This window comes from Taudactylus pleione, unplaced genomic scaffold (genome assembly GCF_031769625.1).
Source record: "Taudactylus pleione unplaced genomic scaffold, aTauple2 ptg000087l, whole genome shotgun sequence".
Lineage (NCBI taxonomy): Eukaryota > Metazoa > Chordata > Amphibia > Anura > Myobatrachidae > Taudactylus > Taudactylus pleione.
In genome coordinates, this window is record NW_028284489.1 from 6,634,979 (window position 1) to 6,652,374 (window position 17,396).

General features: G+C 41.0%; 1 protein-coding gene across 1 annotated transcript in view; it reads left to right on the forward strand.

The window, feature by feature from the left end:
• The window catches only part of UPF1 (UPF1 RNA helicase and ATPase), a 150,782-nt gene that overhangs the window by 121,382 nt on the left and 12,004 nt on the right, over window positions 1-17,396 (forward strand). The window contains exons 11-19 of the mRNA XM_088468953.1: window positions 1,119-1,237; window positions 2,068-2,232; window positions 3,123-3,237; window positions 3,408-3,551; window positions 3,860-4,073; window positions 4,195-4,312; window positions 8,957-9,113; window positions 9,233-9,375; window positions 14,971-15,145. Of these exons, the coding sequence (XP_088325079.1) occupies window positions 1,119-1,237; window positions 2,068-2,232; window positions 3,123-3,237; window positions 3,408-3,551; window positions 3,860-4,073; window positions 4,195-4,312; window positions 8,957-9,113; window positions 9,233-9,375; window positions 14,971-15,145 (1,350 nt within the window). The remainder of the gene's footprint in view (window positions 1-1,118; window positions 1,238-2,067; window positions 2,233-3,122; window positions 3,238-3,407; window positions 3,552-3,859; window positions 4,074-4,194; window positions 4,313-8,956; window positions 9,114-9,232; window positions 9,376-14,970; window positions 15,146-17,396) is intronic.

Consider the following 17,396-nt stretch of genomic DNA (forward strand, 5'->3'; position numbering starts at 1 on the left):
CCTGGAATTGCCATATCTAAAATCTAAATTTTCGTGACAGGTGGGTGATGTTACATATGGGTCTTTCATTCAACCTAACGTAGTACACCGTATCCACCTTAATGTTGTTAGTTCCCTGAGGACATAAACTGGTAGGGCTTCAGAGTTTCAGAACGCAGATGACTTTTTGATCCCCCTATGAGGTGCAAAAAAAGAGGTTGAATTGTAGCCAAGTAGACTATTAGATGAATCACTTCAGTAATTTGTCAGGCTTACATTGGAGAAGAAGTGTCTGTACAAGAAAATGTGGGAAACATTCTACCAGAACGGGCTGTGAATTTTTTTGGATGGTAATGCTGGCGCACAGCATATATTATTTGCGGGCCCGGTGCAGGTGCCCCTCTGTGTGATGTCATTCAGGGACAGGGCCACAATCACCGGTGGTTACAGCAATGCCGTAGCTTCCTGAGGATGCTCTGGGGAGCTGTAAGGGCAGCGGTGTGAGCGTCAGAAGCATCCTAAGGATGCTCCAGGCGGCACTGCTGCATAGATTCTGGCTGCAGGGTGCCATTCTAGGCACCCTGCTAGCCAAATGAGGCTAGCAGGAAAAAAGGCTCTTGGGGCCAGACCAAATTATTCCGGGGGTCTTATATGGCCCCTGGTCCTGAGGTTCCCCATACCTGCTCTAGGGGCTGGTTTGGGACTACACCTTGGTTCCAGTATGTAGAAGTATAATATGCGAGAGTCATTTTTGTACTGAAGTTAAGTCCTTTTCCCTAAATCTGTTGGCGCCCACCCTTAACCTCTGATTCTTGTGTTGTAAGTTATCAGTTATGGGACGACACTCTTCCTTTCTCTTGTGCCTTTTCCTGTCATCTAGTAAGAAAATGACTGATGTTCTACAGCTAAGTGATATAAAAAGGGAGGAGCTCAGACTTTGTTTCAGGTTTTCTTAGTGTCCAGCTTGCACCTCTCTCCCCCTTGATTCCAGTTTTTTTTATTTTATTTTCCCCATTCAATATTTGTGTCTTAAATGCTTACTTAAAGTATAACTTATGAGTCATTCAAATGTATTGTTTTATAATGAGAGTTTTGACTGTTGTTAATGTTTTGCTGCTCATGTATCGTTTAATTTCCAGGTTTATGCAGTAAAAACTGTTTTACAACGTCCACTCAGTCTTATTCAGGGGCCACCTGGTACTGGAAAAACTGTAACATCTGCTACAATTGTATATCATCTTGCTAGACAGGGAAATGGGTGAGTAGTGTGTGTGTGCAGAACTGTCTGTGCCGGTCTGTCTGTCTGTGCCGGTCTCGCCAGCATCTCAGGTCCGATGCCTGTACCTGAAGATGTAGGATCGGAACTACATTACGACAATCAGTTGCAATGTTTGCACCATCGGCCATCTAAGTAAGGTTAAACTTACTCAGAATGGCCACCTCCTGCCTGTTTGCGAGGCCACACAAATCTGCATTGGAAGATGCAGGCGCTGGCCTCGGCATTCCTAAAAAACTTGTCCCAATGTCCCTGTTTTCTGGAAAAGTCGGTAGCGCCGCCCCCAAACAGCTGTAGCATGTCAATCATGCTGCAGCTTTGAGACACCGCGTGCAAGCTCGCAGGACTCGTTGCAGATCAGGTCATGTTCAGTACCCAGTCATTGGAGATGTACAAAAACTATCGGGTATGCGTATATCTCTGAATCAGGCCCAACATTGTTTTTTAGATTTGCAATGGGTGTATATTGAGGGATGTTATGAATTTTCAGATAGTGTTTATGGCACACATCAAATTATTTAATTCTCTTAGCTTGATCTAAAAATGCTGTGATCAAGTGGGTATAAGTGGTGTAAGTGTTAAAGTATTCCCTTTGTTGTAATTATTGTCTCGAGATAAGTTCTCTGCAGACCGAATCATAGACTTTGACTCTATATGGTGAATAAAACCTTATTTTATCTGTTTAACGGAAGTCTGGTGAGTACCTGCGACTTCAGAGTGTGTATGTATCCCAGTAAAAAGACAAAAGTGCACATAGTGTAATACTAAAATATATAAATATACCCTATATAATTGTATTATTTTTTTATCAGACCTGTGCTGGTGTGTGCTCCAAGCAATATTGCAGTGGATCAACTGACTGAGAAAATACACCAAACTGGTCTCAAAGTTGTTCGTCTGTGTGCAAAAAGCCGTGAAGCTATTGATTCTCCGGTTTCCTTCCTGGCATTGCACAATCAGATCCGCAACATGGAAAGGTATGCTATATCGTAGTTCAGTTTTAAATTGAGGGTATTTCATCTTCTGCTTAAAATTCAGTGAAACTTAAAACAAAATTGTTAAACTATGAAGATTGATTTAAGATTTCGCTTTTTATTTGTGCGCCAAAGCTTGATAACAAGTCTTAGCTTGTAATTGTTACACACAAATCTGAATATTAACAGCTATACTAATATAAGTTTGTGCCATTCAGTGATCTATTCATAGCTCTATTTTGAGAGTATAACTCAGTATTTGTGTATAATAGCTAGCGCTTAATGCAAATGAGGGTCAAAATACATACTGCTCCTCACTATGGTTGACAAGCTGTGTCCCCAATGATTAGTGCAATTTATGAGGCTATTGAATTTACCCACTCCCATCTAGATTTTAAATAGAGCCATGGAGTGTCACATCCTTCTCCTCTTGTGTAATCAATGGGAAAATGTTACAAACCTTATAAAGAGTGTAGAAGTTGGCCATTGCAACCAACCTCCTTCTATAATTGGCAAATGTTCCGCTCTTTAGAATGTTTGATTCTTTCTCCACCAAAGTCTTACACTAGTGTATTTGTCATTTATGCAAAATGAATAGGCAGTTTTACTTGTCATTAGTTTATTATATAGAATGGTCACTATATATACATACCATATGTTGATAAAGCAGCAACAAGCTGCCACTATTCTTGCCTAATTGCTATGAGTGCCCATATGCTAATGCTTAGTTATCTTTTTAAACTGATGGCTAGAAGCATTACATAGGTGTATTCAAGTTAGAATGATGGTTTTATAGTTGTTTCAGCTATCAATGTCATTGCTGAATCATCAGGAGACCACCAGTGTTTTGGAACATTATGCAGCCTGATTTATTTAAAATATTTTCTTTTCAGCATGCCAGAACTGCAGAAATTACAGCAGCTTAAAGACGAGACTGGAGAACTGTCTTCTGCTGATGAGAAACGTTATCGGGCTCTTAAAAGAACAGCCGAAAGGGAGCTGCTTATGGTATAGACCGCTCCAACATCAGCAGTTTATTAATTAATTGATGACCTTTTGTAATAGTCAACTTTTGGTTGCATATGTTCAAAATTAATCAGCCATATGTTTGTCTTGCCTCAAGTTGTCATTTTTATTATAAAATGTGTAAAAATGTTTTGTCTTTTCTCTTATTACAGAATGCTGATGTAATTTGCTGTACATGTGTGGGAGCAGGGGACCCTAGGCTTGCAAAAATGCAGTTTCGTTCAATTCTGATCGATGAAAGTACACAAGCCACGGAGCCTGAATGTATGGTACCAGTTGTTCTTGGAGCGAAACAGGTAATTAATACATACAGACATGCATTATTATTGGTTCATGCTCTGCATTATTTATATATAAGGATTTAGTATGTGTAGAACTGTAGTATGCAAGGATACCATGTTATGTCTGCATTATATTGGGAGATTTGTGGAGAAGAAAATGCGGTATAGTAATCTATTTATTTTAAGGCCAGTTTACGGCTAGTGTAATTTTAGGAATGTTCAACGCAGGCTTTAGGAATGTAGTTTCATGCAATAAAACTTAAACCATTTTGTATCAGGAAGGCATAGTAAGGTTAAAAAAAAATGTTTATTTTTCTTTGTAGCTAATTTTGGTGGGAGACCATTGTCAGCTTGGCCCAGTTGTGATGTGTAAAAAAGCTGCAAAGGCTGGACTGTCCCAATCTCTCTTTGAGAGGCTTGTGGTTCTTGGAATTAGACCTATCCGCCTACAGGTTCAGTACCGAATGCATCCTGCATTGAGTGCTTTTCCATCGAACATTTTCTATGAAGGCTCCCTTCAAAATGGTGTGACCGCAGGTATTGCAAGTTAATAACCTCTTTTGTAGTGGCAATTTATCAGTTATCCTTTATATTTTATTTATTTGTTCACAAGTTACATTTATTTATACATTTTTCTTTCCTTATAATTTGGATAAAGCTGATCGTGTGAAAAAAGGTTTCGACTTCCAGTGGCCACAACCAGACAAGCCAATGTTTTTTTACGTTACCCAGGGACAAGAAGAAATTGCTAGTTCAGGCACCTCCTACTTGAACAGGTAAGCAGACCTGTTTGCCAGATAGGTTGTGGCATAACTTATAAATTGAAGTTTACTTTCGAAATTCTGCTTTAAGTATCTCGTCATTTGTTAGTCTGCAATAGCTGGACACATACAATGGGTTATGTTTCCTTCCTCCATAACTCCAATGTTCCTTCTCGAGAAATGTTTATATTTATTCTCCCAAGTGTCCTGGAAACACAGATAGTGCTATTGATGAAACCTGAGGAAGCAAGGCCCTGGCCATATGAGCCTGGGAGGAGGTGTGAACTAAGGAGAAGCGTTTAGGATGGGAGGAGAAAGTAATGGAGATTGGGAGCCAGTGAAGCAAGTTCCAGAGGGGGGAGGCTGAAGCTGAGCAGTTAGAAAGTAAGATAAAGGGCAGCAGTACTCATTATAGATTGAAGTGGGGAAAGTAAAAAAAGGTGAAGGCCAGAGGGAATGAGGTTACATTAATGAAAATGGGTGTATATTTTGGTGGAAACTTGGGTGAGGAAGGGCCTGATCTTGGCTATGTTTTGGAGGTGGAAATGGCAAGTGTGTGATATATTTTTAAATGTGTAAGCTGAAGAACAGAGATCAGCAGTGAAACCCAGGAAGTGGACTTGAGGAACAGCCAGGAACAATATGATCTCATCAAAAAAAAGAGGATGTGGCCCTTGAAGTAGGTGGGGCTCTTGAAGGAGTAAACACAACGAGTTCCATTTTGGACATATTTAGTTTGAAAAAATGCTGGGACATCCAAAATGAGAGAGTTGATAGGAAGGAGGAGACCCGAGCAAGCACAGAGGGAGTAGAGCGGTCAGGGGAGGAAAAGTAAGATTTCAGTATCCGAAGCATAAAGGTGCTATTGGAGCCGGAATGAGCTGATGAGTTTTTCCCAAGAAGAAGATATACAGGGCCTCATTCAGAGGTGGATGCTAATGCCGTTGCAACTGCAAGTTTTGCTGCAGCTGATGGAATTTGCTGCTTTGCTTAAAAAGTTGGACCATCGAACATTGCCCAGTCCTCAAAAAAGTTGCAGCTGCTGACCGCAAGACAGCTGACTACTTTAAACCCCTCCCCTTCCCTTTTACTGCCCAGAAATGCCCACATAAATTTCACCTGTTTGCATCCTACCCATAGGGACAAATGCATAGACTGAAAATATTGGCAGCTTCCGTCCGACATCCACACTGCGTCCAGCTCTGAATCAGACTTGCAGTGAGAGGAACACCTAGTGGTAGGGGGAGGAGATGTAGAGACCGAAACAGAATTAAATGTGGACTGATTGGAGACCAATGGAATGGAGAGTTTGAAGGAAAAACAAGTGATCAATAGTATCAAAACCGCAGATAGGTAGAGAAGAATGAGAATGGAGAAGTGACCATTGTCTTTGCCAGGGAGAAAGCCATTGGTGATCTTGGTGACGTCTGTTTCGGTAGCGTGTATGGGACAGAAGCCAGATTAGAGAGGGTCAAGAAGGGAGTGGGAAGAGAGGAATGAGGGGAGTCGAAGATTAATACTCCTCTCAACCGTGGAGGAAACTTTGAGAAAAGAGATGTGGTGGTGGTTTGAGAGGAATTCTGGTTTAAGTGTGGATTTCTTGAGGATGGATGAAACAAGTGCATGTTTGAGGGAGGAGGCGACAATGCAGGGAGAGAGATTGGTTCAGGAGATGGACAAGGTGAGAGCAGGGCAATGGAAGTGAGGGAAATGGAGTCCCAAGGGCAGGTGGAAAGGTAAGAAGGTGAAAGGATAACATAGACTTGATCTCCAGTGGTGGAGAGAAGGAAAACCAGGTGGCAGAGTTGGGGGAGGACGGAGGGGTAAGATGTTATTGCGGGATAGTATCAGTCTTGAATGGGAAATAGGTGGCAAGGGAGTCAGTGTGTGAAGGGCAGAATTGAATGTAGCATAGGTGTATTATAGCATTGGAGTATTTCTGGGGCAAGAATTTGTTTTTAATCCTTACTGTATTCCTCCATTTGTGAAAACTTTGCTAAGAAAATTGTCGGAAAGGAAGTATCACATACATTCACTGGATGTCTTGCTGTTTTATTTTTTTTTTTAATTTTCAGTTTCACCCCTGTACTGGAGCACTTGTCTCCATATCCTATCCCTAATTCCCTCCTGTAGTGGATTCTCCTGTTACAGGTCTTTTCAAGAAAACGACCATCCCTGTCCCCAAGTCGGCTCATCCTAGTCTCTGCCTGGGTAATTAAAATAGTGGAAGGGTGGGCAGGTCAACTGGGAGATGGGCTTTACTCTTGAAATTCTTAGACCGATTTGGACTCTAGTCAAGCACGTTTGAAGTTAGCACGGTGTCGTTGGTCATAGATGTTGTCCTTGTTAGAGCTTAGGTCTCTGCTTCAGCAGTAGTGGGAATAAAAGACCATAGCAGTGGTCACGGTGCATTTGAGCTCTTTTCTTCTCTTATCCACACGGAAATCCAAATAGACCTTCTTTTCACTTCTTTCGTCTTCCAGGCAAGCCAAGGAGACAAGCCACATCATTGGGTCACCACTCTTAAGTCAACTGTGGTGGTTGGTTCACTATCCAGACTCTAGACCGCCTGATGAGACCAATTCCGACGCTTGGTGAGGCATATTGTCTCAACAGGTTGCAAAATAGACCTCTTGGCCCTTTCTCCTTGTAGGTTCTTGGCCACTGGTCTGCCTACAAATGAACATCCAGGCTCTCCCAGGTTATGCTTTCTTAATGGGTGGTGTGGCCCTGTTCAACCAGACCAAAAAAGGGTTCTATTTAATCCTCTTCCTGGTCCAGAGTCCAGACAGATATTACCGGCTCATTCTCAGTTGAAGTCTCTCAGGGCCTGATTCTGGGTTGGGAGTAAAGCAAAAAAGAACAAGTCACTGTGCACCTTGCAAAAACATGTTGCACTGTAGGTGGGGCCGATTTAAAATGTTCAGACATTCCGATTTGAAAGGAGTGTGTCCAAACTCAAATCTAAATTGCTGTGTAAAAATAAAGCTGGCCAATGTTTGCAGGTTAAATTCAAAACCACCCAATATTTACCCTTTATACAGTAAAATAAATGTATTTACAACCATTGCGTTGCAACATTGTTTGTCTAGTTACTTTTGCCATTTTATTTTTTTTTACCTTACTCCTATCTCAGAATCAGGCACTTAATGTTCACTTGTGGGTGGAGACCTTTAAAGTGGTGTTCTTTAGGTTTGGTGTTTCCAGCAGGAAGCTGGGGGAATTCACGGTGTCGATAGACATCAAGGATGCCTATCTGCTCATTCACTTTTGGGATGATCACCAGAGCCCTCTTCAATTTGCAATTCGAGACCATCTATTCCAATTATCCTTTGGCCTCTATTACCACAACTATCGCGTTTTTACAAAGGTCATGGCGGTCTTGAAGATAGAAGACTTTCTCCTGAGGAAAAATCAATTGTCGGTGAGTGTCAAAGATCATGCTCATTTGAGGACCTTAGGAGTGACCTCATGATCAAAGCTCCTTCTGGTTCACTTATGCTGGCACGGCAGATTTTTGTATACCGTGCTTGGATCATCACTTGTTCAAAATCTATCCTAGTATCTCTGAGAATGGTCTTTTTAGGCTTAATCTTCGATACCCATCAATCCTGACGCCAGATCAGTCCAGAAGGTCTTGATACTTGAACTCAACATAGTGGATGCTTTGTTTTTGTTTTTTTTCCAGGCTTTTTTCACCTATTGAGTTGATCAGTGCAGAAAAGATCCAATAATTTAATTTTCCCTTTTTGTAGTTCAGATATGTCCATATCTAAGGAATCTACACCCTGAATAGGAGGTTCAATATGTTACTCCACCAAATGCTAGAGTAAATAACCTGAGGAGCAAAGCAGTTTGCTACCCTGGAAAGAAGCTCTTTTGAAGCTTTGACAGTTCAATAGCATTTCAGGTATTTGTTAACTTATTGACTGGGTTCAATTAACCATGGGCTAATGCAGTGTAGCCTTCAATAAACCTGCAGGCTACACTTGCCGCAGATATCTGTTTGAGCCTGGGGGAGGCTTGAATAGAAATACGCTGTAAGTTATTTTATCGTGGGTGCCGCAAACACGTTTAACCCATAGCTCCAGGCATTTAGCCCAAAAATTATGCTTGAATAACACCGCTCAAGGAAAAGGGCTTAGAATTGAATGGCTTCGGGCGTAAAATTCAGAGGCTTCAAGCACTTTTCATTGCGAGGTAATTTTCATGGCTAATTGAATCCCGACCATATGTCAGCCTGCATGCATTATTCATTACCCCACTGTGGTCCATACAGTCCTGGTTCACAGATCTAGTCATTGATAATCAACCTTTTTTTCTTCTCCGTTGGTCGGACCTTCTGTGTCAGGTTCTCTCTCCCCCGGTTCTTAAAATACTTCTCTTGAAGCTATAATACATGCTTGGAAGGACCTTGCTAACCCAGATCTTCACACTACGCTGCAGACACGGGGAGCTTTTTTTTTTTTCTTTTTTTTTTTCCTCTACCCCCTCAATCTTCAGTGGGTGAAACTTAACCCACAATAGCTACTGCCTCCTCAAGTGATTTAACGGTAAGTTAAAAACCCTGTTTACTTGCTACTTCCAACAAAATAATCTTGTGTTAAACATTCGTAGATTCTAAATCTAAATTTTGTGAATTTATTGCATTTTCTTTAGGACAGAAGCTGCGAATGTGGAGAAAATCACTACCAAACTTCTGAAGGCAGGTGCCAAACCAGATCAGATTGGCATAATTACTCCATATGAAGGGCAGAGATCGTACCTAGTTCAGTACATGCAGTTTAGTGGCTCATTGCACACCAAACTCTACCAGGTATAGTACTTTAAAAATATGTATGTTTGTATGTGTGTGGCACTACATTGTATTATGTGCTTCATCTTTTTCTTAAATAGTTCAGCTCAAAAAAAAAATGTTTTCTTCTCCTCTGCTAGGAAGTGGAAATTGCCAGTGTTGATGCTTTTCAAGGAAGAGAGAAGGACTTTATTATCCTTTCCTGTGTACGAGCTAATGAACACCAGGGCATTGGCTTCTTAAATGATCCTCGTCGTTTGAATGTAGCCTTGACTAGAGCAAGGTAAAGGTCCCTTGATGTGTTTACATTTGCTGTAAAGTCTGCAGCTTATGAGATCATAGGTTGAAAACTTCTCTATATTGGAAGATAGGCTCACTAATGTTCCCATCAATCTGTTAGACAAGATCTAGGAGGGAGAAGTGTGTCCCAGTATTATACCTATCTGTTTGTTGCTCAGCATGTGTGACATGGAAACTCTTCCTGATCTGTCTAGAAATGAAATGCTTCACAATTATCTCTTGCTCACCACTAAACACCCAGTTGTGTGAACACTAAGATTTTGGATGTCTAAAGTCACTTCCTGACTTTACTCAAACTACACTCATAACCTATTTTAACAAGAGTTTCTATTCACCACACACAAGCCATAACATTAAAACCACCTTCCTAATATTGTTTAGCTTCCGCTTGTGAAGCCAAAACAACTCTGACTTGTAGAGTTATGGACTTCACAAGATCTCTTAAGGTGTCCTGTGGTATCTGACAGCAGTAGATCTTTTAAGTCCTGTAAGAGGTGGGGCCTCCATGGCTTGGACTTTTTTTTTTTTTTTCCCCAGCACATCCCACAGATTGAGATCTGGGAAATTTGGAGGCCTAATCATTCCCGAACAATTTTTGTAGTGTGACAGGGTGCTTTATCCTGCTGAGAGAGGCTACTGCCATCGGGGAATACCGTTGCCATGAAGGGGTGTACTTGGTCTTCAACAATGTTTAGGAAGGTGGTACATGTCAAAGTAACATCCACATGAATGCCAGGACCCGAGGTTTTGCAGCAGAACAGAGCAATACAGTGCCGCCACCAGCTTGCCTTCTTCCCATAGTGCATCCTGGTGCAATCTCTTCCCCAGGTAAATGACACACACGACTGTCCACATGATGTAAAAGATAATGTGATTCATTAGACCTGGCCACATTCTTCCATTGTGCCATGATCCAATTATGATGCTCGCGTGCCCATTATAGGTGCTTTCAGCAGTGGACAGGGTTAGTATGGACATGCTGACCAGTCTGTGAATATGCAGCCCTATAAGCATCAAGCTGCGATGGACTGTCTGTTCTGACACTTTTCTATCATAGCCAGCATCAACTTTTTCAGCAATTTGTGCTACAGTAGCTCTTCTGTGGGATAGGACCAGACAGGCAAGTCTTTGCTTTTCACACGCTTCAATGAGCTATGGGCGCCCATGATCCTGTCGCTGGTTCACCGATTGTCTTTCCTTGGACCACCGCATAACAGTTGTTTGTAAGATTATGGCTGTTATAGCTGCTCTTTTGAGTTCAGTGGTAGTCACAATATTATTCCTTATTTGGACAATCTGTTGACTAAGGCAAGGTCTCCGAGCATGATTCAGGCCCATATGCAAGAAATTGCACATATCTTGGAATGTCATGATTGGATTATCAATTAAAAGTAATCCAGTTTAACACCTTCCCAGTTGATGATCTTTTTTTGGGGCTAGATTATTTCTTTACCAGAGCTAGTAGAGTGTCTCTTAGCTTGCAAGTAGTCGTCTGTTAATTTTTGCATGAATGTCTTAATCAAGATGGTCTTGACATTCACAGTGGTGAAGTTTGCGTGGTTTCAGTAAAGGGAGTACCATAGCGAACTCCCTTCGAACTGTCACTCTATCGTCCAAAAGAGCTTAAATAGCTCCTCTAGTAGTTGATGGTGAAATACCTCAACAGGTGTTGCCCCTTCTCCATTTGGGAACGACTATGATGAAAGCAGGGCTGGTGAGCGGACACTCTTGAGTGTTTGTTAGTCTTTGATCTTAGGAGGAGTCAAGCTCTTGAATGTGCCATAAAGCTAGTGAAGCAAAGCTTATGGCAGTGATGTGATTCTAACATCAGGATGGCACCATGAACTCCCTTGCCATGAGAGAAACCTGCATGTTCTCTTTATTAAATACAATGCACAGCATTCAGTACAAAGCATAAACACAAACAATACAGTGGAATCATGAAGGACGCCCATTTCAAAGTAACGTTACATGTTTTCTGTCCATTACATGAACAATACTGCATAGCTCCAATAGTGTTTAAAACCATATGTTCAACTGTCATTTGCTCCCATACATTACAAGGTTTTTATTCCAACCAGCCAGATTGGACAGATATCTGACAGAAAATTGTATAGTGAATGCCCAGCTTTACTCTTACCCCTAACCCCACTACTAACCATCGGGATGCCGGAGCCGGGATTCTGACTGGTGTCAGGATTCCGGCGCCAGCATATTGACCGTTGGGATTTCAACTGCATCCCTTCTTTTCAAGTATTGTACAGTAAGAAAGTTGTCATTACTAATACTTATGTTTCCAATTTAGTGTTTGTTCCCCTATAACTGTAAGGTACTTCACCACTAAAATAATTTATAGGTAGAGCTGTAACCTGAGATTCAACTTTTTGGGTATTAACAGGTGTAACAGCAGATTGATCAATATTTGCATAATCATCAGAAGTTGTATTTTGAACTTGACCATTTTTTTGGAGGCCACAACAGGACATGGGAATGGAATGTTTGACTTTCTGCTTAGGGGTCTATGTACTAAGCCTTGGAGAGAGAAAGTGGATGGAGCGAAGGTACCAACCAATCAGCTCCTGTCATTTTTCAAAATATTTAGAGTTACAGAACATACTGTAACCAACCTTCATGAAATAGGTCTACAAGTCTAGTCTGAGCTTACACCAATGCTGTACACCCCAGCACACAGTCTGCTACAGAGCAGTGTCATCCTGGGAGCTGATCAATGGGAAAACGCAGGCAGCTCACACCACAGCACCAATACCTTATACATACAGCATGGGGTATATCTGTTAAATGCAACAAGAGCATAAGTTCTATATATGAGGTCCTTAGTCTATTACGTGCCCTGTCATTGCAAACAAAAAAAATTAAACCACAGAAGAAACATCCAAAGGGGTCCCCGTCCCTTGCCCTCAAATGATTATCAGAATTTCATAATAAAAAACAAATTAACTTGTTTTCTAGAGCGCATTGTATTTTCACACTCAATGTGCTTTACCCCTAGTAAGTTATAAAAGAGGACAAAGTGGGAGATCATAACATTTATGTAGCCTATGATATTGACTTAAATACACATGTAACATGTGACAGAAGACAGTAACGATAGTTACAGAGAGAATGTGTAACGTTAGTTACCATTTATAAGACAAGCTATTTTATTTAATGGTCATCAATGGACATTGAGGTATTGGTTAGATGTCCAGAATTCTCATATGCCTTATGGTATCTAAAATTTACACATTTTACGAAACTAATGGAAACTTATTCAAGTTAGTTATACTGATGTTTACCTTCAATATTCAGCCTCAGACACTGATTGCTCCTGCATGTGAACATATATGGTCAACCACCACTTACTAATAGTAACAACACCTAGTGATAAATTGTGGTACTTCCATTTGCATATGGAATATTCAAACATTAAAATGCATCCAATATCAAAATTTTCTGTTTTAGATTGTTAACTTTACATAATATTCTCTTTACTTAATAATGTAGATACCAACATCATATTTGATTAATGTTGTTCCATCTATGACCTAATTTGTGGGACACAGAAAATGAATATTGAAATTTTTTTTTTTTCTTGTGAAATGGACCAGGAGTGAGAAATACAAGGGAAAGGGTACAGCAACTCACTGTAGTTAGTCACAGGGAAAGGCACAATAGCTCCGTGATCTTGTACCCATCAAAGGGGCGGGCAATGTTGCTGAAGGGGAGAAGAAAATTGGAGACAAGGAGCACATGTGGTAGAGGATTAAGTAAAGGGTAGGAGGGTGTATTGGGAATTAGACAAGGTGGGTATGAGGAGGGAGTAAGATGGAGGGCTGGTACGCTTTAGTGAAAAGGTGTGTCTTTAAAAGGAGGGTGTGTTCTAGTGTGCACTGTGGGAGAAACCTTGGAAGTGAGCAATGGAGGAGGTGTCCAGAGTAATGTTAAGGCAGCAGTCTGAGAAGGAGCAGGAATCCGTGTGAACAGTGATAAGTTGGAAATGTTGGTAAGGGAGGTGTGATTAAGGGGCTTTTTATTTAAAGGGTGAGGAGTTACAGTGGGTTCTGTAGGGGACAGTTAGCCAGTGAAAGAGGTTGCAGAAAGACACAGATGCTGTTTGGCAGGAGGAAAAAATGGGACAAGCAGCAGCATCAAGCATAGATTAAAGAGGGAGACCTGAAAGAACAAGGTTACAGTAATCAAAGTGGAAGAATACTTAGATGAGTTTTAGTAGCATATGGAATGAGGAAAGCCCGTATCCATGAGATGTTATGGAGGTGGAAGTAGCAAGACTGATGATGGCTTGAATGTGGGGGGAGAAGTCGAGAGCAGAAACAAGCATGACACCAAGACAAAGAATATGGGGGACAGTAGGGAGTGATAATATGAATAGGCAGGGATTCTGGAAGGGGGTAAAACTATATATACGATAATGTCACAAGAGACCAGTACAATAATACATAGAGTGTATTCTTAAATCAACATATGAATCCATATTAACAAATATATTACCAAGAAAATTAGTCATGCAAAAAAAATTAAGTACAGGCTCTGCAAATAACTTGTACATTGGAAACAAACTGTAACTGTGCAAATAAAAGCAAAAGTAGCAATATGTGAAACGTCAGAGCTAGTTCTAAATACATTGAACAATTTGTTTACATAGCGTCAAAGCCTGAATTCAAATACCAATTGAAACAAATGAACATAGGAAGACTGAAAAACTTCTGAGTACCTGTAATAGAAACCGATTTCACTCAAGTATTCCAAACCTAAAAATGAGAGAGCTAGAACTGGTATTACACTAATTGAAGTGTTAATAGTAATCACTAATCTTTTTGCACTATATTACTACTTTAGTAAAAGTTGTTTTTTTATTTTGTTACTTTGTTTATTGAATCCCACATGTCATTGATTTTAGTATTCTAATGTTTTAAATATTTTTGCATCACAAAAGAAAAACCTTTCTTTTGTTCTTCTCCTGTATTTGCATTGATTTTACTCTGCTGGCCACCTTTTAGTGCGATGTGTCCAATTTGGACATAAAAAAAAAAAAATCATAATTTTTAAACTTTTTTTCTGAGTCTATTGGGGGGGAGGGGGCGACGAGACACGGCCTGGCCCGTCTAGGCTCTAGTTCTCCTTTGATTTTCTAATATTATTCTTGTAGGACCTTGTATTTTTTCTAATTAATAAAATAATAACTGTCGGCAGAGGGTTATAAAGAGGAAAGGAGTTTCAAGTACTTGTGACAGATTCAAGTGTTAAGTCCCTCTGCACACAATGCCATATATTATGTTTGTAAGATGCTGCGTGGCTCCTACGGTAGCTTGCTTTAAATTGAATCACCCCCTTAATTTAAAAATGTAACCTGCTGGATCTCCAGCCTTATCCTCTGTTGCCCAAATTCTTCATTGTTCCCCCAATGGATACAGAGAAAAGGATTTAACCGAAGTGTAAAAATTCGAACTTGTTTTTCTTTTTTTTCTTTTTTTAATTGCACTTTTCTTTGTAAAACTTTAAACAATGAGTTTTTCCTGTTCTATTGAATGCGTCTCTGTATACAATTTATCATTTATAGATATGGAGTAATTATTGTGGGCAACCCAAAAGCACTTTCAAAGCAACCTCTGTGGAATCACCTATTAAATTACTACAAGGAACAGAAAGTTCTTGTGGAGGGACCACTAAACAACCTTCGAGAAAGTTTAATGCAGTTCAGCAAACCTCGGAAACTTGTAAACACTATTAATCCTGTAAGTATTTCCATAGTGTATTAATTAAGTTACATTAGTTTTAAGACAATATTCAATAACTTGTGCTCAGCTGTCAACCTCCATTTTCTTCAAATGTCTCATTATTAAAATAGAGGTAATTTGAATCATAAATAGGACTGTATCCAATTAGATGCCAAAAGCCAAGTTTTTGCAAAAAGTTTTCGCTGATAACTTTTTGCCAACATGCAATCCTATTGCTGGAGTTTTCGCATGTGCGAAATCTCCATAGACAAAAATTGGCGAAAATGTTTCACCAACTTAGAGCAGGTGAAAAGTTGTGCCTATTTTGGGTTATGTTGGGCTGCACCTGGTGTATTTTTAATTTTTATTAAAAGTGCACTTTTATGAGCCAAAAATATACTTGCATCCATTTTAATGTTAATTTTGGCCAAAATAAATGCTTTTGATAATTTTTACACTGTTACACAAATATGCATATAATAGCCATTTTCACAATTTAAGAACCCCAAATACTTTTATTAGGTCCACTAATACACTTCTAAATTGATTTCCTATGTCAGTTAGCCTATTTATGGGGTACAAACAGATTTCCCCAAATCTTGCTGTACTTTTCGCAGGTTACTTCACTAACCGTTTTTACGTGAATGCGTTTTCGTGTCTTTTGTATAATAGGATAGTGCGAAAAATGGGAGCTCGCATAGACGAGATGCAAAAAATCGCCCTAAAATCCCCGAAGCATGCGAAAACTTCAGACGTGAAGTTTTCGCTTTATCGCTTCTATTTTGATATGGCTCATAATTTATTATTTTCTTTTATTGTAAACTGGATACACAACAAAATATAGTTTAAATTTACCACCATTTTAATGCTTTTTTGCCTATTTTCTGGCTGGCACCTTATCACTTTTTGGAATTTTGTACATGGGTCCATTCCGAGTGCGACTTGGCTGAGACACCTTTCAGACTGTCAGCCCGACCCGGCTTATTGCCAGGTCGATAAAGTCACCACCATCACGTGCTGAGCCAGCGCTTGGAGATGAAAGGATCTCCAAGCGCCGCCTCTTCCTATGCTGTGAACAGGACCCGGGTTACCCGTTCACACTACATCGCGAGCCAGGTTAAACACGTGTTCAACCTTGCTCGTTACCCGGGTTGAAATGCGGGGTCGCTCGACCCGTGTTATTTCAACTGGGCCCTTTCACACTGCACAGTAACACAGGTTGCTTCGCTTTCACGTGCAATAACTAGGGGTGTGCACCGGACACTTTTCGTGTTTTGTGTTTTGGTTTTGGATCTGGATCTTTCTTCGTGTTTTGGATCTGGATTGGTTTTGCCAAAACCACCCTTCCGTGTTTTGGGTTCTGGGTTTTGTGTTTTGGATCTGGATTTTTTCTTAAAAAATAAAAAAAAACCGCTAAAATCACATAAATGGGCCTTTTTTTGTTCCTACGCTATTAATAACCCCAATAACATTAATTTCCACTCATTTCCACTCTATTCTGAACACCTCACACCTCACAATATTGTTTTTAGGCCAAAAGGTTGTACCGAGGAAGCTGGATGACTATGCTAAGCGACACAAGGGGGCGGCACAAACACGTGGCCCATCTAGGAGTGGCACTGCAGTGGCAGACAGGAAGCCAATCAGCGTTATGGTGCCCATTTGCATGTAGCACGAACCCGGGAGATCCGTGCTACATGCATCTGTGTGATTGGCACAGAGCAATGACAGGTCCGTGAGACCCGTCTGTGCTGCTGTGGTAAAAAAAAAAAAAAAAACCTGTGTAAAAAAAGAAAAAAATGGCGTGCACCCCCCCAAAAAAGAGCAACCAGCCCCGGGCATTAGTAACCCAGTGCTGGGTGTGCTTAAATACAGGGGACAAACGACGTAGGGGTCCCCTGTACTTAAGCACAACCAGCACCGGGCTAGTCAGAACCAGCGCAGGTTGCCAAAATACGGGGGACAAACGACGTAGGGGTCCCCTGTATTCTGCGCAACCAGCTCTGGGCTCTGATCCGGTCCTGGTTCTGGAAATATAGGGGACAAAAAATGAGTAGGGTTCCCCTGTATGTTCCAGAACCAGCACTGGACTTTTTCTAGCGGGGGGCTGATGCCACAGCCAGGGGAGCCCTTTCACCGGGCCCCCCAGCCGCAGCATCAACCCTGACCGCTAGTCAGCCCAGGCCGGGGATCCCTGGAGAGCTGGGGACCCCCCCAATAAAGGGGTCACCCTCTCCAGGGCACCCCAGGCCCAGGCTGATAGCCCGGG